We start from the raw sequence: 25000 nt of genomic DNA, 5'->3' as shown, positions 1-25000 counted from the left end.
TTTTTGGTTGTTAAAGGCTTTTTCCAATCTTCTTTTCCCGTTTTTGATTCCTGTACTTGGAGGAATGGTGATGGAATCCCAAGCAGTGCCGTTGCTAAGTGGGTCTTGTGAGCGCTCTGCAGGGCCTGATTGCCATTTCTCTATTTCTTTTCACGATTTAAGTTGTTGTTGTTTACACAACCGCTTACATATAAATTATATTAATTTACAATCTTTCATCTCCCCGAGAGGGTAGGAGATGAAAGACCCTGGGATCGCAAAATCTCAGTAACGAATACATTGATCCTTTTTTTTTATACTTGATTTATTACTTTCTTATGGCGGATGTTGACTCACAATGGCCAAATCAACACACTCAGAGTGTCTGTAGACTGTCACATAGTAAAAAAAATAATAAATCCGAAACCGTTCAAAGAAAGAAGCCAAGAAAATGAAATGTTACAAAAGACCAATACAAAAAATCTGCTCCAAGTCTCAAGTGTGTTTCGTGCATTGTTTCTAAGTTATTTGCCGAAACATGTCACTCAATTTTACAGAGCTTTATATGGAGACGCCATGTTAGGTTGTTCCTCGAATGGCCTCGAATCAACAAAACGTCTGGACCTCAGTTTGCGATAAAAGCCCTCTCTTTTTGCTTGTGAACTGAACTAAATGAGCATAAACATGTCTTCTACAGCTTTTAATGCTTAATTTGCCAAAAACCACAAGGCCAAAATCGTTTTTTGAACCAGACAGCTTTATCCCAGTTACTGTCTTGGTGTCACACAAGGCGAAATTTGAAATTTCCAAATGCTGTATTCTCAAAACGCAAAAACGCTACGGTGCCTAAAACTGGTAAAAGATTTACTTTTAAGTAATTTTTTACCTGGTATGGACTAAAAAATCAGAAAACCTAGCAGCTTTGATTTTACAATTTGATGGCGTCATGGCCGATTGAACACACTGGTTCGATTTGCAAGATGTTTGACACAATCGCCAGTTGAACACACAGGTTCAATTCACAAGATCTTTTGGAACGACTGAACAAACTGGTTCGCAAGAAAAACAGATCCATTGGAGTATTCGTTCGATGAAATATCAAATGCTTACATGCAGTGAAACACCCGAGACCGGAGACAATTCTCCTTATCTTCAAAGCTTCCCGTTCTCAAGGAAAAATCGTCTGTCCACTAATTTATCAAATACTTTCAGATGTGAGGTTTAATCATCACTGGCGAAAAGGATTTGCTATACATGTAGCTTATATTGTGAGCAAAGAGTGGTATAGCGTGCGCTCAGAGAAGAAGAGAGAAGAGTGAGATTTCTAATCGCCGTACGGGAGTTTGGAAAACATCTGTGGGACACATTTGTGACTACAAACGAGATAATAAATAAATTATAACAAACCATCACGTGATTAGAGTTGCTTCGATGGCTCAGTGGGAACTTACTCCCTACTGGTGCACGTGGCCAGAGTTCAAGGCGCGATGGTTCCGGTTGTAGCATACGGGGTTCTTATCGAGCGGATAATCTACTATCCCTGGGGTATGAACATTTGTGACTACAATAAAAAAAAAAAAAAACTCAACTGGACTTTTACGGTGGTATGCATGATATGCTAATTTGAAATTAGCATTTTATTAAACATTTTATTAAACATTTGATTACCTTGTGAAGATGTTTTTGAACGAACAAACCGCCATTTTAGTGTAAATAATTTCAAGAATTTAAGTATTTTAAGTAAAGAACGAGCATTTGTAGGTGACACAAAATTATTTTGTAAGTGGCTTTCTCTTGTCAAATTAAAAGTATTGTTGTTTATTTCAAAACTGCAGTTATTTTACCTTTCTTTGAAAAGTTCATCAATCTTCGGCTTTGGAAAAACCTGCACTTGTACGGGCTATGCACTGCCACAAGACCTCATCATCACTCCAACTTTGTGAGTTCACAAATTTCTTTTGTTTTGGGCATGGGTTATCTGTTGAAAATTTTCTCTACCACGCGGGTAATCGCCCGGAAATTACGGTTCTTGTTTCCTTTTGTATTCAACAGCGAATGTCCAGCTTCGCCTGAACCAAGCGGCGGTTTTTAGGATAACGGGTGGGCTTTATCGCTTTGTCATCGGGAATGGGTATTGGATCTTACCATGACGGCAACAGCAAGCGAGGAATTGCTAGAGAAGTTCGTGTTAGCCACTTGTTTGTGAATATTATCAAGCGGTACAATGAAGCTAATACGTTGCTTAGAGCCCCAAAAGTCTGTCGTGGCCCGCAGAAAGTTGCACTTTACACTTCTGACTACATAGAAGCCTAGCATTTATACCAGTGAGATCCGGCAAAGACTGCTTCTTGATGGAGTCCTTGATCCAACTGATCTCCCAAGCAGTTCACAAATAAAAAAACTGTCCCGAAATGAGCATGTGATGACGAGAAAGAAAATATCAGTTATTCCGCCTGAATCTACCACGACTGAAGTAACAGACAGAATAAATGATTATTTGAATGAAATTTCAACCTTTCACCCAACTCAACTGCACTTTTTCGACGAAACTGGGGTGATCAAAACTTCAGGAAATAGAATTTATGGCAGTGCACTTGTAGGCGTACCCGCATTGGAAGTGCAACGCTACGTATCAAATGCGAATTACACACTTAACTTAATGCACTCGATAACCGGGGTTGACTTTTTAAAAAATTTTAGACGGCCCGTCCAATGGCATGGAGCTTCTGAACTTTTTTGATGAAGCTTTGCAGTTAGAGCGGGAAGGTGGAAGCGCGGTTCTTGAATGTGGGGATTGTGTTATTATGGATAATTGGGGTTTTCACCATGCTCGATTTGTGGAACCTGTTTTGCAGGGCATGCTTGGGGATTTTGGGCTTGGACTAATTATTTATCAGCCTCCTTATTTCCCAGATTTCAACACATCAACTGCTAGCTGAGCATGAAACGAAAAGTGTTATTGCTGATGGTATACAATGTACTTGAGATTACCCCACAACAATCCTGGTCATTTTTTCATCATGTTGGATTTGTTTTTTAATACTGTAGCACAATTGATACCCATGTCAGCACGTAATAGACAAGCAATTTGTTATAAATTATTTGACCTCCTGTTTCGTGAGATGTTACACAATTAAGAAAGATAAGAGCAATAGCAACAATGGCAACGAACATGTTGGAATTCAATTGGTATGCAAAAAGGTGATAACTTTTCTTTTGTCTGTACTTACTTCTGATTGGCTTAAACAGCAAAAGTTAACAAAACTTCATAAAAGCAGTATTATATTGATCCTTACTTTCCAACCATCTTCCATCTTTCATCTGGTCTCAGTTTAAATGAATTCCACAGAAAGCGTATGTGGGGAACATGTAAAATTGTAAACATTTCTTGGCTTTTGTTTTCAACTCTTGTGATTGGTCAAAATCTTTTAACACAAAAAAACATCCTTTCAAAGTGGGCTGTAAAGCCTTAACGGCTTTCCTGTAGGTTTATGCATTCTCTGTGTAAAAATGATATCATTCCTATGTGGGGAAAGCCCCGTTGCCGCATAACAAAGGAAATTGCTATCCACCTTACACGGATCATTACTTAAAGTACAAGCCAGTTTTTCAGTGTATCATATTGTGCTTATTTCGGTGATCTTTGCATAGACATAAGACAAACACCAGTCTTCAGAGTTGGTGATTGGCTCATGAGAATCAGCACTTCGAAAGCACAGGTTGAAAGTTGTAAAGATGTACACAGAACATGGCTATAAAGAACTAGAGATGGGTTCTCCGTATTTCAGTTTATCATGTGCTTATTTCAGTGATTTTTGCATAGACATGAGACAAACACCAGTCTTCAGAGTTGGTGATTGGCTCATGGGAATCAGCACTTCGAAAGCACAGGTTGAAAGTTGTAGAGATGTACACAGAACATGGCTATAAAGAACTAGAGCTGGGTTCTCCGCTTATAGGTTTGTTTCTTGCTTCTGTGCGTTCGCATATCACCTATACAGGTAAGTATAAATACAAATTTACTTTGAATGTAATCAGAATGCTTCCACACGCCGAACTGTCTGACAATGTGTCAGTTTCCCTAAGTGTATGAAATCAGAACCAGAATACAAAAGCCTTATTTTATTTCATTGAATTATTCTACCATGATCAGTTTTACCTCTGAAAAACTGGTGTACTATACATTCATAACTTTTCAGACCAAGAAAGAGAACATCAACTACACCAGTGTTTGCTCTTTCCAAATGTAATTATGCATGACCATTGCCTGTAGAAAGTAAATGAACAAAACGTAATTGTAAATAAAACTCAACGGTATCAATAGAATATCCAGATTCATCAACTCACAGTTGCAGTCAAAGCTGTGCGGTAGAGTGCATTGAGTTACTATTAAGTGGGATCATGTATTTTACATGTACTTTGTAAAAGGACAACTCATAACTCAACAAAAACCGTCTGATACACCTGAAATACTACAACAAATAATCCGTATGTCACCGCTGTGGTGGAGAACTCGCACAAGTCTTTGCGCTCTAGCTGATATCTTTGTGAGGCATCAGTGCTTTCAGCTGAGAATTTTGGAACTATTCTAAAATTTGCGGCAGTCGCCAATCCTCTACACCTCATTCAGGAACTCGTTGTTCAGTGCCCTTTGAAGGGCAAGTAAATCACGATCCAACTGAAGACGTTTCCCACTTGCATATTTGATATTCTGACTTTTAAGGCACCTGATTGGTAGTTTACAGCAACCAGAAGCCTAAAAACAAATCAAACAAATCAAAAACCTGTCAAAAAGAACTGTAACTTAGTTTTGAAATCCAAAGAAAAAAAAGAATTGTTTTTTTGGTCGTTGTAGCACAAGTTTTTGTTAAAAAAATGACGATGTCACAAACATTGCGAACGACTGTAATGAATCGCAAAATTGAGAATATCTCTGAAAATATTGGATGGGTGTTATTCAAACTTGGCAGCAGTAATCTACATCAAGTAAGGCACAAAGTGATACCCTCTCTGCTTCTGCCATGGCAACCATTTTTGCTGCAGGGTCTATTTAATGCAGGATTTATTTTGTTGTTTCTTGTCATAATAAGACATATTCACTCTTGGTAAGCTTATACAGAGATGTAAAGAATTATGGGCAGCGCATGTGTTGCAAGTCTGACCATATGTCTCATGTATCATTTCAAAAAAGATAATTATTTGATTCATTGTAGTAAGGGACTGGAAACAAGAGTGCTGCCATGGCAACATGTTAATGGGTGTCACTTTGTGCCTTATCTGATATACATTACTGGTGCCAAGTTTGAATATCATCACTCCGATGTTTTTGGAGATATTCTCAATTTAGTGATAATTCATTACAGTCATTTGCAATGTTTCTGACATCATCAATTTTTTAACAAAAACTTGAATAAAAATAGAATAGTAACCACGATAATACATCTTGAAGTAAAAACTTTCTCTGGTTAAAAAAGGTTAAAAACATAAGTTTCAGCTATCAGTATAGCCTTTAACGCATGTGGATGGAAATATATACCAAGTGGAGTGCAAAGAAATTTTTAAAAATAGAATACAAAAAATGTGTGAAAAAAGCTCAGAGATAAAATGTAGATGAGGTCTAATTACTACTTTTTTCATTCGTTAAAGGCTATAGACTGATAGCCGAAAGCTTATGTTTTTAACCTTTTTTAACCAGAGAACGTTTTTTTACTTCAAAAAACTTGAATATCATTCTCTGGAACAAAAGAAGGAATTCTAAAATAGAAAATTTAAACACCATTCTTCATCATTGTTAAAGGTCTTTAAAATGTGCGAAATATAATTGTTACATCATAGGGCTTGAGGCACTTTTAAGGACCCTATTAGTTCCTACTGTATCCTGTAAAAAGATCAATTGTAATTCTTGGGGTAAACCTTAAGTAAATAAACCCTTAAAAGATTAGCTTGGCTGTTGCTGTTAGTAAACTGGATCTCCTCGTGGGACAGAAATTGGTACTCTTCAAATTGGGAAAACTACAAACCTCCAAGCAGTTTGGCTAATTTTATTTTATTCACACCTGGGATGCTGTATTGTGTGATACGTGTACTTTAAACTAGGGCTTAGGCAATAGCAATTTGATTATGAAGAATGCATTCGTAACAGGGGTGACTAATCATTGCCCTACTGAACTAATCATCAGCTGGTGCTAACTTTGCTTAACCTTGAATGTGCCAATTAGGTCATGTTATGTCAGAGATGAAAAAAACATTCAATATCCCAGAGGACACTGAAACACGTGTGTGGAACAAATACATGAGCAACTCATGTGAACTACTCAATAACATGGAACACACTGTTCAAGAGGCAGGTCTCTATCAAGGACAGGTACATGTACAGGAAACAATCATGAGACCTCTCACGGGGAAACGTACACTAACGCTTTTCCGTTGAACGGCTTAAAGCATTAGAAAAGCATTGGCAAAGCGTTAGATACCTGTTGGGTCCCTGTTGGAAGTGTTGGAAAAAGCGTTGGAATTGTTGGAAAACCTGTTGGAGGTATTGAGAAAAGCCCTTGAAAAAATATGTGCCGAGCCGTTGAAAAAAAAAAAAATGGGGGAAAAACCCGTTGGGAAAGTTCATGCAAGCCGTTCTAGGTGTTGAGAGTAAACAATCACTTATACGTTCGTCATAGGAAAACATCAAGGTATGTAGTGTAATTCCCTTGAAAATGACATACTATCCAGATTTTTTTCAAACTTGGCACAATTGATATTCATACACAGGACATTTAAAAAATGCAAATACGAGAGAAGCGTTCGAAACTAGATCAACCGGAAAAATTGTTGTCATGTAGCAAAAGCTATTGAGTATTACTGAAACCTTGAACTTATTTGTTGTTCTGGGCTATAACCTTTAAGTAAAGGGATTTCAAATTGCTCAATCTTGCAAAGAAAGATGGCTACAGTCAGCACCTTGCACTTGGTGCATATGCAGTTTCACATCATTTATAGCTAAATACTACAACTTCTACTATCCAACTTTTTTCTCCTTAAAAGATGTTTTCCGTTTTCCTGATTTTGAGTAAAGAAAACCATTAAAAATGGGGGGGGGGGGGGTCACCTTCCTCGTTTCTTCGCAACACTATGATAATGCATGGCAAAGGGATAATTTAATCTTCAAAATGATCATTTTCTGCGAAAGGACTGGGGCTAGTTCCAAAACAACACCTTCTCAACCAAGAAGAGTTACGTATCAGATGGCCGGGGTGAAACTAGTTGCAATGTTATGCACAGTACGATATGCGTGGTGCAAAACAAAGGAATCACCTTAAGCAAGTAACTGTTTGTCTTTGCAATTGTAGCTACAATTTAATACTGTCAAAGTCACTTTTTGTTGATCAATAGAGTTATGTTCGAAAAGACAAATAATCATAACGTGACATATCATTTTCCAGCGGTGCCATCGATCTGTTACCCTGCGAGCAGTTGGTTTCTCCTACGAAGAGAAAAACCACTGAGAGCAACCGTTTGACTTAATATAGTTTCCATCGAGCTTGTGTGAAGTACGTCTCACCCCACGTGATGTATTTGACATCACTTTGTCTTGTTCCGCGGAAAATCTCTACACACCAGTCTCGCCCAAACGCAGTCCATACGTAGGTAAACGAACGCGCAAGCGCCGAAACAAGTTTACTCACAGGCAGCCCAAGCTCGTTATAAGATTTATAACCCTTGTATGGGAAAATTAACTATGAGCTTACAAATGCTAAAATAAGCTGTAAATAAACACTTGGCCAATAAAAGTGCAGAATGTAATACGATCGCCATCAAGCTATAACGGCCATAGCCACACATCTATCTAAAAGCATGGGAGGATTATAGAAAGCCGAACATTATTTGGAATTTATCCGCCAAAAATTGCTGTGTGGTCCCGGAGTGGAGTTGATGTGATAGGAAACTTATCTGGCCTTAAGGCTGTGGTATTTTTGTGGCGATTCGGACCGTTGCTTTGTGGTGCAAAAGCAATTTGTGGGACAAGCTCACCGTGAGTCACCAGCCTTTCTTCTCTTAATGAGGGGAAATGACAACTAACGACGTCATAAAAATTCGAAAGCCACAAACCAGTCTAAAACAGACACAAGTTTGCCCTGTGATTGCACAGAAAAGACGAGGACAACTGTACATAGAGGTAAGTTAAGTTTTATATATATATATAATTCTACATTTACAGCGTATTTTAGCATTAATAAGCTCAAAGTTAATTTTCCCATACAAAGGCTACAAATTAATCGTATACTGAGCTTGGGCTGCCCGTGGTCAAATTTAATTTATTCCTCCTTGGCGCTGGACAGCGGCTCACTCAAAGAATCTAACGGTTGCTTGCAGTGGTTTCTCTCTCAGGAAACGTTAACGTTGGAAAAACCACTGCTCACAGGGAATCTATCTGTTCGCAGCGATGAAACACCACGTTTATTCGCTGCTTCACAGAGATGAATTAGCGGATTTCTTTGCTCCTTCTATGCCAAATCATAAATTAAAATAATTATTATGTTAACTGAAACGAAGTCATCAATATCTTCTGCTCTTAGTCAAATTCACAGTAACCGAAGTGCAAACTGTAAAATTTTATATTAGTATTCAGAAATTTGCACGCGCTTCAAGTGTGCAGAACAAAAGCTCAAAACTTAAGGTAGACTAAAAAAGCGTTGTTTACAAACCACTGCATAGAAATCTGCCTAATCCTCACTATACTACATTTTTGTATTTGTTTGTTTAAAACGTTAGAGCAAAATGTGGGTCATTTGTGGGTTCCATTGCTTCATAGCTCAGTTGGTTAGAGTGTTGCACCGCTATCGCGAGGTCACGGGTTCAAACCCCGTTGAAGTCCTGAAAATTTTGCAAAAATTGCGTTCATAACTGTTAGGATCATAGCTTCACTTGATTTCATATCCGCAGTTCATATACTGTATGATCCATTTCATATATCATTTCATCGTGGATTCATTCCTCACAGGAACATTGGAACCCACAAATGACCAGCTCCTAACGTCAGTGGCTTCATAGCTCAGTTGGTTAGAGTGTCGCACCGATATCGCGAGGTCACAGGTTCAAACCCCGTTGAAGTCCTGAATTTTGCAGGCTTCTTTACGCAATTGCAAAAGTTTCGTTCATAACTGTGAGGATCATACCTTCACTTCAGGTGCGGATTCAGGATTTTGAAATGGGGGGTGAATTTTTGTAATAATGTAATAGAACCAAAGCCTGGTTGAGGTGTTTGAGGTCTGTGCAAGAAGGGGGGCTCAGAAAAAGGGGGATGAAAATTCACCCATTTCACCTTCCCTGGATCCGCGCCTGCACTTGATTTCATATCCCCAGTTCATATATGATCCATTTCAAAATATTATATCATTTCATAGTTAGCAAAACAGAAGAGTAAGCAAGCGATGTCACATTATCCTCACCTCAAAATTTGTATCATAAAGTGATGCGTCGTGACATAAGTTGAGCATTGACTCTTGTCGCCGCCGAAGATGCTGTTACACGTAACTTTGTGAGGTTTCATGCTACCATAGAACACAAGTGTTTAAAAGGAAAAATTTGATGTTATCTTATTAAGCGCTTTCGAAAATAAATATATCTTCACTGGACACCAAAAAAGACCAAGCAATGAATTTGTTTTGTAACATTTCTCCGCGTACATGAAGCGCATACCATATGTAAATTATTTCGCTTGCGATATTCCTTTTAACGGACGACGCATGGATACATTTCCTAATCTAAGAGAACACTGTCAGTGACAGAATTCGTTAGTATTTGTAGTCTGAGTACCTTTCACGTAACTTTTATCAAGGTGACATCATTGAAAAACTCACAAGATGTGATTGGCGACTAAAGGAAAGAAATCCTATTTTCCAGGAAACGATTATAATAAAAAAATAAAGTGAGCGCTGATTTGAACCTTGGTACAAAACATTGTCGAGATCGCAGGGGAGACTCGTCCTTTGTTTGATATTAATTTTGGTTGTGAAAAATCTTGAATGTTGCATTCTCAGGAGTTGAAAGCATCTGGAAATCTGTTGGTTCGATAGGCTTTGTATTCCTCGTTGAAAGGACTAAAAAGCTGTTGGAAATTGAGAACACGTTGTGTATTTTTTGACTTTGTTGGATTGTGGTGAAAAAAGTGTTGGTGGGAGCATTGAAAGTGTTGGAAAAGCCGTTGGTGACCAATTGGTAAAGCGTTGGTAAAATGTTGGAAAAGCGTTGGAAAAGTGTTGGAATTTACCTGTTCAACGGAAAAGCGGTAGTGTATGTTTACCCGTGAGAGGTCACAATTATGTTTATTTAGATGGAAGGAAAGGAAGTAAAAGAGGTTATCCCTATAAAACATACATAAACCCTAACAGAAGTGATAAAATAAATGGAGATAAATCTAATATATCTATTCTCTGTTTCGTAGTTCTCATTAAAAAGGTATCATAATGCGAGATATTGCAGAATTAAATAAATGGTGCTTAAATTTTTCATGTTGGGTCCTGGGACCCTCACATCTTGCCAAATTGGAATTTTTGTTGTGTTCCAAATATTTTCAGCACCATCCTAAAGGAAAAGTTTTTAAAAAGACTAGTGTTGAATAATGTACATGTAATTAATTCAGTGATAGCGGTAACACAGAAATCGTGTATTTTTGTGGAAAAAATGTTCATAAAATGCATTTTCAAGATCTTAATGCGTCCTGGGGGACACATGATGCTTGCTCAAAGAACTAAACTCCAACTGCGTGCCGAAAAGGTCAGAAGAGTGGCTATTGGATTTACAGAATCGGAGACTGGAAACCACTACAACATCCAGGAAGCTTGCATGCCTGTCCTCCATTTTGATTCTCGTTCCATTGAATTGGGGCAGGTGTGACCGCACAAAAGCAAATGACACATTTTTGGAGTATGGCATCAAATCATGGAAAGGGGGAAAGACATGGCCAGCTTTAAATTTGGACAAAATTAATGGTTAACAGAGTTTCATTGGCTGCAAATGAGAGGTGACAAAGGAGACTTGTCAATGATTTGCAAGGATTTGTTCAAAGGCCAGAAAGAAAAACGCTTTCACTACTGGATGCAAAAATTTCCAAAGAGCAGCTTAATTGCAGGAAACAATACAGCCTTAATAAGGTGTCAGTGACATAAAAGCTCTGCCCATCTGGAAACCGATGTCAGGTACCGTAGTTATTCGGTTATAAGGGCCACGGTTTTTTCAAGAAAAATCTTTTTTTGGGTGGCAAGTTAGTGCTAAAATTGGGGTGCATCGCTAATACTACGAAGGAAACCTACATCGGACTTTGTGACACTGCTTTTAAATTAAGATACAGAAACCATACATGTTCATTTCGTAATGAGCGGTACAAACATGCTACCGAGCTTAGTAAGTACATATGGAGCTTAAAAGATCGGAACATTGCATATGACATTAAATGGCGGAAAGTGAAACAAGCTAGGTCTTATTGTAATGTAACTAAGAGATGCAACTTGTGTCTGTGGGAGAAAATTTTCATATTACGTAGGCCAGAAATGTCAACTCTCAACAGGAGAAATGAGCTTGTATCGCATTGTAGACATGCTAGGAAATTTCTCTTGAAAAATTAATGTTTTCACTTAGTGAATGATGAAGATCCAATGTGACACGTCAAGTAACAAACTTAGCATCTATTGTGTATTGTCCTGTATTTTCAAATATCTTTGATTCTAACCGTTTTTTCTGGCAGTTGCCTGAAGATTGCTCTGTATGGAGCATGAAACTCAGAGTAGCGATTAAATGACCAAATAACCTCACTCTTGCATTACCAATTATATATATATATATATATATATATATATATATATGAGAAGAAGAAAGATGTAGCCATGCTTCGATAGATAATGTAATAAGGAAATAACTTCTTATTTATATCGGCGAAACAAGTAGAACTATCGGATCCAGAATAAAAGAGCATATCAGAATGGTGAAACAGACGGTTTATTCACATTTGATCAACCATAACAAACCATCTATGCAAGATATCTCTTGGGGAATCCTCCACAGGAACATCCACGACATCCGCACGCGTAAAATCATTGAAGCGCTAGAAATCCGCAAGCATGAGAACCTCATGAATGGTTGCAATGGACGAGCTCTAAATCTAGATTAACACCATCAAATTAATGAGCCTTGAAATTCCACCATTGTACTAAGTTTTTTTTACATAAAGCAATCTTGTACTCTTAATCTTCATTCACTGACGAAGCTCTAAACGGCGAAACGTTTGAAGTATAAAACCGATTAGAAACACATATGCCTCAAGAAGTTATTTCCTTATTACATATATATATATATATAATTGTGTAAGTTTTGACCGGGGAAATAACAACAACTAACTGCCTCATTTACCTTTGGATCACCAACCTATTCCCTTCGGAAGGCGATTCACAGTGATTTCTGACAAGTATTAATTAGTAGTGTAGGATGGGAACAGAAATCGATACAACAGAGGAAATGAGTGAAAATGTGTTCAGCCGGGAATCGAACCCGGGTCTCCTGGTTACTGGTCAGATGCCTTACCACTAGGCCACTGAACCAACTCCGCCATTCAGCCGAATTGGAAGGACCTTTATATGGCAAGCTCTGAGGAGAATCGCACATTTTCTGCAGTGAGGATCGCGTCACTATGCTCAAGTTGATCAGCGATTCACAGTAAATTTCCCCCTATATATGAAATAATTGTGTAAGTTTTGAGCGGGGAAATAACAACAACTAACTGCCTCATTTACCTTTGGATCACCAACCTATTCCCTTCGGAAGGCGATTCACAGTGATTTCTGACAAGTATTAATTAGTAGTGTAGGATGGGAATTAGTAGTATAGGGGGAAATTTACTGTGAATCACTGATCAACTTGAGCATAGTGACGCGATCCTCACTGCAGAAAATGTGCGATTCTCCTCAGAGCTTGCCATATAAAGGTCCTTCCAATTCGGCTGAATGGCGGAGTTGGTTCAGTGGCCTAGTGGTAAGGCATCTGACCGGTAACCAGGAGACCCGGGTTCGATTCCCGGCTGAACACATTTTCACTCATTTCCTCTGTTGTATCGATTTCTGTTCCCATCCTACACTACTAATTATATATATATATATATAGAAAGGTGAGGCTAATGAAACCAACACATGATTCACTGTTACTCCGAGTTTCGTGCTTACGCACTCATCAGACAGTCTGATGAGTGTCTGATGAGTGCGTAAGCACGAAACTCGGAGTAACAGTGAATCATGTGTTGGTTTCATTAGCCTCACCTTTCTACGATTTAGCTCTACACTTATGTGTATTGAGCACTATTTAACAGTGTTGGCAGCCTTATTATTATTATTATATATATATATATATATATATATATTATGTATAATACTGAATGGTCTCTCCTTTCTTAGAATTTTTTTTTCCTCATTTGTACAACTTTTCCTGTAAATAATTTACCTTTTTACAGTGCAACGCACCTAACCGTGGCTACCCAACAAACTTTCACATTTGACATCCTACGTGTAAATACGTCAACTCAACAACCCATGCAGCGGTGTTCAACTTACAACCGTATGTACTTTGCAAGGAGCAGTGACTGTCAATGAAATTCGCACACCCTGATTGGGGGATAATTTGTAAAAAACTTTGTTAGGTGGCCATGGTAAGGTGCGCCGCACTGTAATATATACCTACATTAATTTATTTGATTGTAAATAATACGCAATTCAGCCTTTTGGCTGGGATCAATCCATCCATCCATCCATCCATCCATCTATCTATCAAGTATGTCCTGCTAAACTGGCAATGGCAATGACCATTTCGCCAGAGTCTGTCTGGAAGACTGTAAGTTTACAGTACCAGATTCCAGGTCCCAAGGCTCCGACAATAGATACAGTAGGAAGGCATACACGAAAGAGCACAAATAGCCAGCGACATGACTCAAGACTAAGTGGGCAATGGCATACATAACTCATGTGCAAATACATCTACCCAATCACAAGATCTTCACTACACCGACATGTACGTCACACGGGAGCAGCCATATGATATCCTATGATCATAGATCATTAGCCTCTCGAAGCCATACTGAAGAAACCATTGAACAAAGCCCGAACTCGTCTGAAAAGGATGCTGATGAAACAACGATATCGGTTTAACTTAATATACAAGATAGGACCCACACTCTCTCTTGGCCAGCCCCTCCGCAGCCAATATCAGCAAGAGGAACACACTTCAACGTCTTCTGCATGGAGGTGGAGACCGAGCAGAAACCCAGGGCTGGAGGAGAGCACCGAGAACCACTAACATGAACAGAGATGTCACACTGACAACACTATGCAAAGTCATTGTCCATGGATGGTCCAAAGACAAAGCAGTCATCTCTGAATCCCTGTGTTCCTACTGGAACTATAAAGATGAACTGTCAGTGCGGAATGGCATAATATACAAAGGTATGCAAGTCGTGGTTCCTCAGTCTATGCACAAAGAAATGGTTAAGAAAATCTATGTCAACCATTTTGGTGCCGAATCAAATATACGTATGGCCCTTGAAGTACTGTTTTGGCCAGAGATGAGAAAGTCCATACAGGACATGTGTGATGCTTTTGGCACCTGTGTCCACTACGGTACCACCGCACCAGAAGAGCCAATGAGATCGGATTATTTACGCCACACTTCAGTAGCTGCATCATCGTTATTAATTAGCTTCAAGTACTTTTACCCACAGTTTTATCTTTTTCATTTGTGACCCTTCACGCAAAAGGGGGCTTATGGATTTCACTGAAAACCGTGAATTTTTTTTCACGGTCACGGTGTGTAAATTTCAATTTTCACTCTTGGCGTGAAACTAATCATGCCATGAAATTGGGAGTGAAAATGATATTCACTGTGTGAAATTGATCAGATTGTTCAGAAATCATTCACACCATGATAATAATCTACTGGCACTCGGGACAAAAAGAATGCCTGATCGCAGGGTACGAGAAATCTGTGAAAGCTGATCAACGCCAAGAAGAAGAAGAATTTTCATTCCTGAATATTCACGCCTGGAAAATGTCACATTGTAAAGAAATTTCTGATGACCACATAATTGTTACAAAGCTTAGGAAAAAGTAAATTCTACCCCCTGAAAGCGACAAAAGAATTGAAAAATCGGTAATTTTTTGCTGGTGACTTTTTCATACATTTACACTGGTTTGTTTACATGACTGAAATAGATCAAGCACAATACTAATCTTTTTGGGACGGATTGTTTTTTCCATGGAAATGTTTACCGAAATTGTCGGAGTATTGATGTTTGTAATTATCGGTGACTTACCGCTTTAGTGCATTTGTCTTGCCGTGCCGCGCAAATTTTCAAACGAATTGTTTGAGGCTAACTTACCAGAAGCGTATACATTTTAGAAGTAAACAACAATTAAATTTAAAAAAAAATTGAAATTGCTAAAATGCTGAGCCAAAAGACACCAAAAGTAAATAATACATGTACTACACTACTCATTTTGTCGCAATTTCACCATAACCTAATCTTTTCCAATAGAGCGTGCGAGTTTTTGTGCAAGCGGCTGCAAGCAAATAAAAACTATTCGCAAAAAGAATGATTTTTTGGGTTTACGCCAACATAGCCAGACTCCGTGGTGCCAAACGTGTCTGTTTCTTATGAGTTATGTCTGGGAGGGAATAATTTTTTACTGATCTTATAAACTGGTTATCTAATTTTTACTACAGACAGCGTGTGACGTCTGTTATGGTTTTACTGAGCTCATTCTTTTGAATTTCTGGTAAAGATCCAACTACCACGGAGATTCTGTTTGCAAATACTCAACGTTTAAACTCCATTCCGGCAAACTGAAGTTGCATGCTTTTTAGCAGAGAAACGAAAATTAATAAGAAATGCTGATCTTATTGTGCATCGATTTGGAAGGTCAACTGTTCAAAGTTTTAGTATCTACAATTTTTTTCTTCTGTTATTTTGTTTTCTTTTGTTTTCCCGAAACTACAATAAACAGAAAAGTAAACAAAAGAATGGACCCAATCCCGAGTTGGCGATTCACTGATAGATAGCCGATTCCTAAAGACTTTCAATAATGCTTGCAGTAAAACCCTTGCAGGCGGCGTGACATAATGATGGCATGATGTTCAGTGTAACAGATTGATGTTTACGCAAGAAGTTCACTTTGTTTCATGGCGTGAAATATTTCTCAGACATTACGATCTGTTTTCACGGCGTGAAACATTTTTACGGTGACTGTCACCTTTTTCACGGCGTGAAAGGGAAATTTCACTCACATTCCAATAATTTTTTACAATTTCACGACCAGGACTGTGAAATTTGGATAAGGCCCCTTTTTGCGTGAAGGGTCACATTTTATTTAAATGATTTTACTCTAACATTCAACTGTACTGGATTATGAAGTTGTTTTACAGCAGTTCTGCTCTTTGGAGCCTGGAGCAAACTACATGGAGGGCTTTAAGAGCAGCAGGAATTGCTAAGAGCGCAACTCAACGTGGCACTCGAGCAGGATGTAACTTAAAAAAGAAGATCAAGACCATAATGGGATATGGAAAGTATATATGACTATTCTGGAAATTTTAATAATGACTATTTCAAACCTAAAGATCACCTTCCTCGGATGAACAATATGCAAATTTCTGCAAATCCACTCAACCAAAACATACAAAACAATGCATCATTACCATCTCATTCATGGACTTGCTATGGTCAAATGAATACCAACAAAAACATATTAGCAGTGAATTTTAATGACGTATATCAAGTGCAAGAGGCTAATTATTATGACATCAATCGATTTCTGCTTATTGAATGCCAGATCAATCAATAATTAAGCCCTTGTTGTTAAAGATTATAATTATAGTGGATAGTGATCTGGATATCTTAGCTGTTACTGAGATGTGGCTTTAAGCCAGCCATAGTGAAACCGAAGTTAAAGAAGGATTCTCTTACCCCAAGTGAATTCTCCCATTTTAGACTCATTTCGAACTTGAAGGCCATATCCAAGATAATTGAGAAGGCTGTGCTTGTCAACTGAATGATTATCTAATTGAAAATGACCTCAGTGAAACGTTCCAGTCTGCTTATAAATGCTTCCATAGCACAGAAACGGCACTCTCGAAAGTACAAGATTATATCCTTCAAGCCATTGACAATCAGAAATGTGTTTTGCTCCTGTTATTACACCTATCGGCTGCATTCGACACAGCAGACCATCAGCTGCTCATAGAGAGACTCTCAAATCAGTTTCGTTTGAAAGGTCAAGTCCTTGCATGGCTAAAATTGTATCTGAAACACCAAACACAAGTAATAATGAATGAAGGGGGTAGTTTCTAAAGAAACTGTGGGGCTGCGCCGGTGGAGAAGTAGTATACAAAAATTTTGGTTATATCAACAGAGTTGATAATGTATATTGGCCACCATACACCGCCATTGCAGCAAACCATGGATCTATGGGGAAGTCACAAAGAAAGACAATGAAAGGTCCTATACTATTCTTACCCCTTATGGCACCACAATCCAAAGGAACTGAGTCCAACTGAAACCTGGCGCACCATCCCCACCTTTTATCCAACCCCAGACAGCGGTCAAGCAAGCCACAATGGATACGTAAGTTTACCTTCTCCTGCGGCAAATCCATCAAAACAAGCACAAGTCAATCTGCAGGGCAAACAGCATACCTGTGAGCAACCAAACACAACAGCAGAAGCAATACCAGAAACCTCCTTGATAGAACCAGAAGCCATGGTAGGTTCCTCCTGGCCGTTGAGGCAGGCAAGATCTGGGAGAATAATCAAACCTCACGAACATTGACATGAACATTGACTGTGAACATTCTGTAGGGTTTTGTTGGCATGTAGATTTTTGTTGAAGCCTTGTTAGCTCCCTTAAGGGTACCCACCGATTTTTGTTTTTCTTTTCTTCTTGTTTTCTTTTTTTTTTCAAAGGGGGGAGATGTCGGTCAGCAGTTTCCCATATGATTGTTGAGAGCATATTGTTGTAGTCTGCCAACTTGGATCGCACAGCGAATAAAGTATAGTTCTGTTGCTAGTACTGGCCTCTAGACTAGGATGTTTGAAGCATCAAGACATGACCGTTAAAATCAAAAGTGTGGTTGTATTTTTAAAATTATTTGTAACACTTGTGCTATCAAGACCATTTGGAAAAGTTGTTCACAACCTCATATATACATGTAAGCTAATAAAAATGCTTGAACTATTCAAGTCAGTCCCACTATCCCCTTGTCTACATGTACATGTATTTCTAGATCTCTGTCCTTTACTTCTGCAGCTCCCAGTCTCATAGATCTGGACCTCCTAAGACATAACGCACTGTGCAGAATCACGAAGGATACTTTGGCTCTTATCCGGGAAATACATAGTTGTGGTGCAGTTGCCTTGAATGGTGTCGCTGGCATTCTTCAGTCATACCCCCTGTGGTGGTGATGACCAGGGGTGTGAACCTGCCTTGCTTGATTTTGATTATTCGGGATGTGCATTTTCTGTTCTTTTCAGTTTTCATGAAGTCGGTGGATCTGTTTTGGGGTATTTATGTGAGTCCACATTCAGTTGGCACACTCTTGTATGAAAAAAGGTGGAACATTGCTTTTCCAAAAACCCATGGCAGTGTACGTCAAGACGCCCATCTGGTGCTTTGTTAGCTCCTTTGTAGAGTTCTTCACCATTGATAGGTTGCAAGGCGGGCTCAACTTCCAGGTGTTTGATGGACATAAGACTATGTTAAATTTAGTAAAAAGCAAAGTTCAATGTACATGTACATGTGATAACAGTCCATTGGTCCTTTGATTTGAATACATTGCAGTTTTTTTTTTTGTTTCAATGGTTTTGAGTTCCAATAATTATTGACTACCGGTACACAAGGACATTAATTTTTTTTGAAGGGCATAAATTTGATTAAAAAGTGTAAGGTTCAAAATCAAATGATTATTACTGGTATGTAGCCGTGGAAACTAAAACAAATTAATATCAACCCTGAAGTACATGTAACTACAGTAACTGTAACGGTTATACCAAGTTATAGGGGAAAGGGAACATTCTTTGTGATGTGTTACAGTGTACATGTAATTTCCTTTTCAATTTTAATTCAAGAAAGAATAACTCAGATTAAGGTCGGCATGGTTAATTGCCGAAGCCAGAGGCTTATACATGTATGTAAAGATCATACAGAAAAAACGACTATACAAACAAATATACAATTAAGGTTATATGTGCATAATTAAACCTAAAGCTAACTATTATACTGTTAACTTTGATTTGTAGGTTCTTGTAATTGAAGAAAAAAGTGAAGATGGTACTTGGCCACGTCAGCAACGGCAAAGGTAAGAAAGCCAGCCTTATAATTATGTACTTCGTGTTATTTGTGTCACAGACTGTGCATCATTACACTGTATGACTGTTTGCATAATTAATTTTGATGTGTAGCACAATCACCATATCCAATTGGGGGTGAATCATTTCCTGATTTATTCAGTTTAATGTGTTCAATAAAGCTATATTTTTGCTGAATGCTAAGGTTGTCCTTGTTGATTGGCATACAGGGTGTAAGAAGGGTAAGCGACTTTCTTTTCTTGAGAACACCTTTAATGGAAAAGTATGTAAATGAATATTACATAAGCCTACAAGGGAGTACTGGTCATTGCTTTTGTAAGTTTGTTGGCTCTTAAAATAGCCATTGTTCATGTAAGAGTAAGCTTTAATATTACAGCGTTTACAATTGTCGCCCTTAAAAGCGTTTAACCGTCTTCATTAACAGATCCTGTAAGCCGCGGTGTATGGTCGCTTTTCTCCAACAGGAACAGGCATGGGAACTGGCCTTTGAAAGATTAATAGCTAAGGGAGACTATCTTCACAGTCTCACTACGTGTCCTCCAAAAGGGATAGAGTGGGGAAGATATATTTCTAAAATTACAAAATGTCCTCCTTGTCCTATTATATTTTAAAGGCAAAGTTACACTCATTAGATAATAGCACAATTAAAAAAGCTTTGATCTTATCTGTACAAGAGTGTATTAGATAGAAAGATGTATTATTACTGAACGAAACAGAAATCAAACTATGTTCCATTTGATCTTGACTTCCCAGCAATGAACTTTATCTTTAAAAGCAGATTCTCCTGCAATTTCTTTTGCTTCTCAGATTTCAAGCTGTTTTGGGCTTGACAAGAAACACAGCTCAAAGGGGCTTTGTCATGGAAAAAAGTGTAATTTCATGACACCCAAAATGCCCGAAAAGTAGAATGAAACATTGCAATAACCACTTGGTGTTGAACAACATAAAAGAAATACAACAAAAGGAAATAATTATAAGCACGAAGGACACAAATGGACAAGATTGAAAGGGATTGCATTTGGGTAATCTTGCAGGAAAAAGTCGGCCTGACGTTTTTCAAGTTTATGGTAAATCGCCTGGATAAAGGTCGTTTTTGCTCAGAATCATCTTGTCTGTGATGTAACGATAATTTTATTAGTAATGGAATTCCATGTTACCATTTTCAAGTTTTAAAGTCGTGATTAACTTAAGATACCCCCTAAACACTCTAAAATAACGTGACATAGCTATGTTAAAACCCTAAGACACTATAAGTTCCAAGTGTCTTTTGACGGAGATACATTGGGAAATCTTGAGAAAGAGAGTCGGTGAAATCCTTTTCCTTCAGTAACTAGTCGACCAGTTTTCATTTTAGTAGGATTCATTTCCGTATTACTAGTTATTAAAAGGAGGCAGGATCAGCAGGCGTTACAAGTCTATGTACCAACTCCTTTTAGAGTATTTTGATTAGTGTTCAGTGCATTTTCAGTTTGGGAGACGTGCTGTGGCTAGTGGCAAGTGTTGTAGGGCAAAAATGTATGGAAAAAGTGTGTTGAATGAAGAAATTCCTGTCAACAAATACAAGAAAAAGATCGTTCACTTGACGAAGTTGGTAGAAACATTGTTCACTTTGTTAGAGTGCTAAAATTGTGGGTAAGACTTTGAAGTATTTTCCGTTTCAAAGTTAATAGTGAGTTTACATTCGATGAACAGTGGATGATGAAGAAGACTTCACAAGACTCGACTTTGGATTTCTTTTGATTTCTTTCAAAGAGCATTTTTTTCCAAAATTTGAGCTGCTAAGTTCAGGGTGCAGCTTATCTGCGGGTTTTGCTATAAAAAGCTTGTAACCATCTTCTGAGGGCTAATAAACATCTATGTGAGTACTTATTTTCATGCAAGGACTGTTCAGATTGCAAAATCTCAGCGGAAAAATCACTTCCTCGTTTTTAACGGCGCGGCCATGGGCCGAGCGTAGTTCTTACTCTGCACGTTGTTTATTTTGTTTTGTTTTGTCGGAGAGCTGAACCAAACTTCCACTCGGCCATATAGTCAGTGGGCCTTCCAATCACGCAACTTATGATGTTTATTCACCAAAAGCCATGAAAACGTTAATGTGCTTAAAATTTTATGAATATTCCACTCTTTATTTAGAACAAAATATATTTCCTTTTTGTGTTAATGAAGCGCTTGATTTGAAGCGAGTATTGAATACATACATTACCGCTCAGATATACGTTAACCCAAAAACGTGCATAATACGCGTATAAATTTACGCGTATGTGCGTATAAGTATACGCGTATGTGCGTATAAATATACGCGTATGTGCGTATAAGCATACGCTTATGTGTGTATGAGTATACGCATATGTGCGTATAAAAATGCGTATATAAGCACAAACGCATATACGCGTTTGTTCATTAGTATGTATGAGCTGGCTTATTGTCTTTCTATTGTTAGCGGGTTATTGTTCTAAACAATAGCTTGACAGCATTTAAAACTACACGACCACGAACTCATGAAGACTTCTCCCGATACGCTGTTGCAAGTGTACGCGAGTTAGATAGAAAGCATGTGCTTATCGATATAAACGGGTTATCCTTTTCAAACGGAACTTTCATGAGCAGACGAGATGTTCTTCATCACTTACCAACACTACATCCATCGCACCTGCTTTGGAATGTGTTCAAAATAAATTTAATACCGGTGCGTCGTATTTCAGCAGAATCAACAACGAAACCCGTTTGTGAACAGCGTTCTGAATACGAACCCACACAGGATGTTTCTTTTATGGCTTGCACCATCGATAAACAAGTTTTTTCTCAGAAACTTTCCCATTCATTATACATACACGTAAAAGAAGTTCTACCAGGGCATTTTAATCGTCTTGCATGACCTGTCACGACTACGTGTTGTTCCGACTCATGACTGACGCGTATGCAAATTTTGATGAATTTGACTCGCCTCTAGTTTAGTTAAAAGTTTCAAAAATCGATGGTCACGATAACTAAATCTCAACACAGCAATGCCGCCTATGTCAACAATTTCTTCGCCAACTTTGTAGCCTGCGAATACAGCTGCCTCTCATCGCTGTCGTCTGATTTGCCGTTTCGCGCGAAACTCGACTGTTTACTCAAAGATTGTGAACATGCGAAACCACGTGTTAATCACTCGACTAACTTTTTATTTAAGCTTGTAAAGATTCGCTTTGCAGTTGAAACCTTGAAATAATTATTTGGTTAAAAAAAAAAAAATTACTGTTTGAATAAACGATCTGTGTCAAGTAGAACCGGAGATATAATTTTTTCGACAAGGTCTTCGGAACACTTTAGACAAACACCTCGCAAGCGACTTGCTGACGCGGCTGCCGAAACACAGAACTTTTCATTGGAGTAAAAAATAACTAAGCGTGAGCAGCGCGCAATAGAAACTTTGATAAACAATTATTTGGTTAAATAAAAAGCATTTTACTGTTTGAATGAACGATCTGTGTCAAATATAACCTTACCAGAGATATAATTTTTTCGACAAGGTCTTCGGAATACTTTATACAAACATCTCGCAAGCGACTTGCCGATGCGACTGCCGAAACACAGGACTTTTCCTTGAAGCGGCGCACCATTGAAACTTTGATAAACAATTTTTTCGTCAAGCAGCATTTTACCGTTTGAATAAATGATCTGGGTCAGATATAACCGGAGATATAATTTTTTCGACGAGATCGATCTTAAGCTAAGAACGCTAAATTCAGACAATAAACATTTCAATGCGACGTGCGTGTTTATAACATGATCTCCATTGGCTTTATTAGACTCTCAATGAAACACAAAGAAAATTTTTTGTCGTGAATAACAAAGACACATCAGACGCGCATGTTTATGCGTATATAGGAGTATAAATATACGCGTATGTGCGTATAACTATGCGTGCATGTGCGTATAACCATACGCGTATGTGCGTATAACCATACGCGTATGTGCGTATAACTATACGCATATGTGCGTATATGCGTATAAAACGCGTCTGTGCAGTTAACGTATATCCAAGCGGTACTGTAAAAAGGCTTTGCGTCATCCATGGAAAGTGTTGACGTTGCAATTTTCATTGGTAGGGAAATAACCACCGTACTAAAGATGGCATTGGATAATGTAATTCTTGAATTATGTCACTTGTGTGACTACTTTGCTAGCCCTTTACTTGTGTAAAAGACCAATGAAATTTAATCGTGACTTTTAAGAAAGAAAGCTGTAAGTTGTTAAAAGTGTTATTATCGTGTCGTTCATACCATACATACATGTATTCCGAAGAAAGTTCCAGATTAATTAAGACCATTACGTTATCGGGTATTTTACAAGGGCTGCGACTGATGGTGCAATCGGAGATTTCACCTCAGCTGTAAGTAATGATGCAATAACTTCGTGTGCAGTCGTTGTTGTCAGTTGTTGTGCTACAGATTGATCAAGTGATTTTGTGTCTATAGTCATCAGTGAATCAACAAGGACTGCTTTGGAATGTGCACTATGTTGCAAGTATAGTGGTAAGAAAAGAGACAAATTTTCAAAGCGCGGTTATAAGATCTAAATGATCTTCTTGTTTAATTTTGATGACGTCACATGAAAAACAAGAATTAGTTACACTTGAAAGCACAAGGGAAATCGATATTTTCGGATAGGTGACAAGTTCCTGAGGTGGTGCAGATGTAACTTACTGTGACAAAATCGCAAATCAAGTTGATTATGGAGAACTGTTTTGCTCGGTAGCATAACTCACGTCAGTCGTCATTTTCATCCAAATCATAGATCATCATGCCATCAAGAAAGCAAAATAATCATACCAACTTCTATTTCGCCAAAAATAACAAAACGGCGCCCAATAAAAAGGTACCTAAGCCTTTTCACACAAGGGAAGATATAAATACCATTATTCGATTTCTGAAGCAAAACATTGTTTATCCTTGTTTATCACAATTTTAATTGCAAAACCAGACCACAAAATTTTCCTGTTGTTCTGGATGGTGTAGCAACATAATTTCGTATAAGTACAGAGTTCATGATGTGACTTCATTATTTCACGTTCTTCAATTTCATTCTGTAAACTTTTTCACTGAGCATAGTGAAAAGGATTGGAGCAAGATTGAACATCCCGTGTAATATTAAATTCACGAGCTGTGACCGTAAAATTTATTTCACGGTTCACCATGAAATCCATAATCCCCCTTTTTGTGTGAAAGGTTACTAATAGTCTTAATGACCTCCCACTTGAAAAAATTAAATGACACACTGCAGTTTGATACCAGCCAACTCAGTTCCTTCTGTTTTTGTGTAACACGTACCACAGGTAACCCAGGTTACACTCGTGGAGCGTCTAGTTAAGTTAGAAAAATCAAGTTGCAAAGTAAAGATGTACACTAATACTAAAATTCAAATGCCGTTAATTTTTACCCCAATACAAAAGAAATTAGAGTACTACTGATCTATTATTAAGGAAAATTCTGGCAATAAAAACGTTTTGTTTAAGATGGTTCAAAAGCTGCTTCACAAGTCAACTATCAATGTAATGTAATGAGTTGCACTAATGTTAATGAGAGGATGTGCATGAGCACTGTGTGTGTGTGTATATGTGACGATCTAGCGAACACATGTAAGTTTCACAACTTGAGAA

The 25000-nt window shown here is 38.1% G+C and overlaps 1 protein-coding gene across 4 annotated transcripts in view; it reads left to right on the top strand.

The window, feature by feature from the left end:
* The window catches only part of LOC138000812 (ubiquitin carboxyl-terminal hydrolase 15-like), a 199672-nt gene that overhangs the window by 22216 nt on the left and 152456 nt on the right, over positions 1-25000 (top strand). For 2 of the 4 annotated variants that reach the window (XM_068847466.1, XM_068847465.1), the window contains exons 4-5: positions 6198-6343; positions 19291-19349. In XM_068847466.1, the coding sequence (XP_068703567.1) occupies positions 6198-6343; positions 19291-19349 (205 nt within the window). Of the gene's footprint in view, positions 1-6197; positions 6344-7210; positions 7294-19290; positions 19350-25000 lie in introns of those variants that run through there. The other 2 variants (XM_068847468.1, XM_068847467.1) reach the window with 2 other exon arrangements.

Source organism: Montipora foliosa, chromosome 4 (assembly GCF_036669935.1).
Source record: "Montipora foliosa isolate CH-2021 chromosome 4, ASM3666993v2, whole genome shotgun sequence".
Classification (NCBI taxonomy): domain Eukaryota; kingdom Metazoa; phylum Cnidaria; class Anthozoa; order Scleractinia; family Acroporidae; genus Montipora; species Montipora foliosa.
Note: the sequence above shows the minus strand (reverse complement) of the source record. Positions and strands in the feature narration are given on the sequence as shown.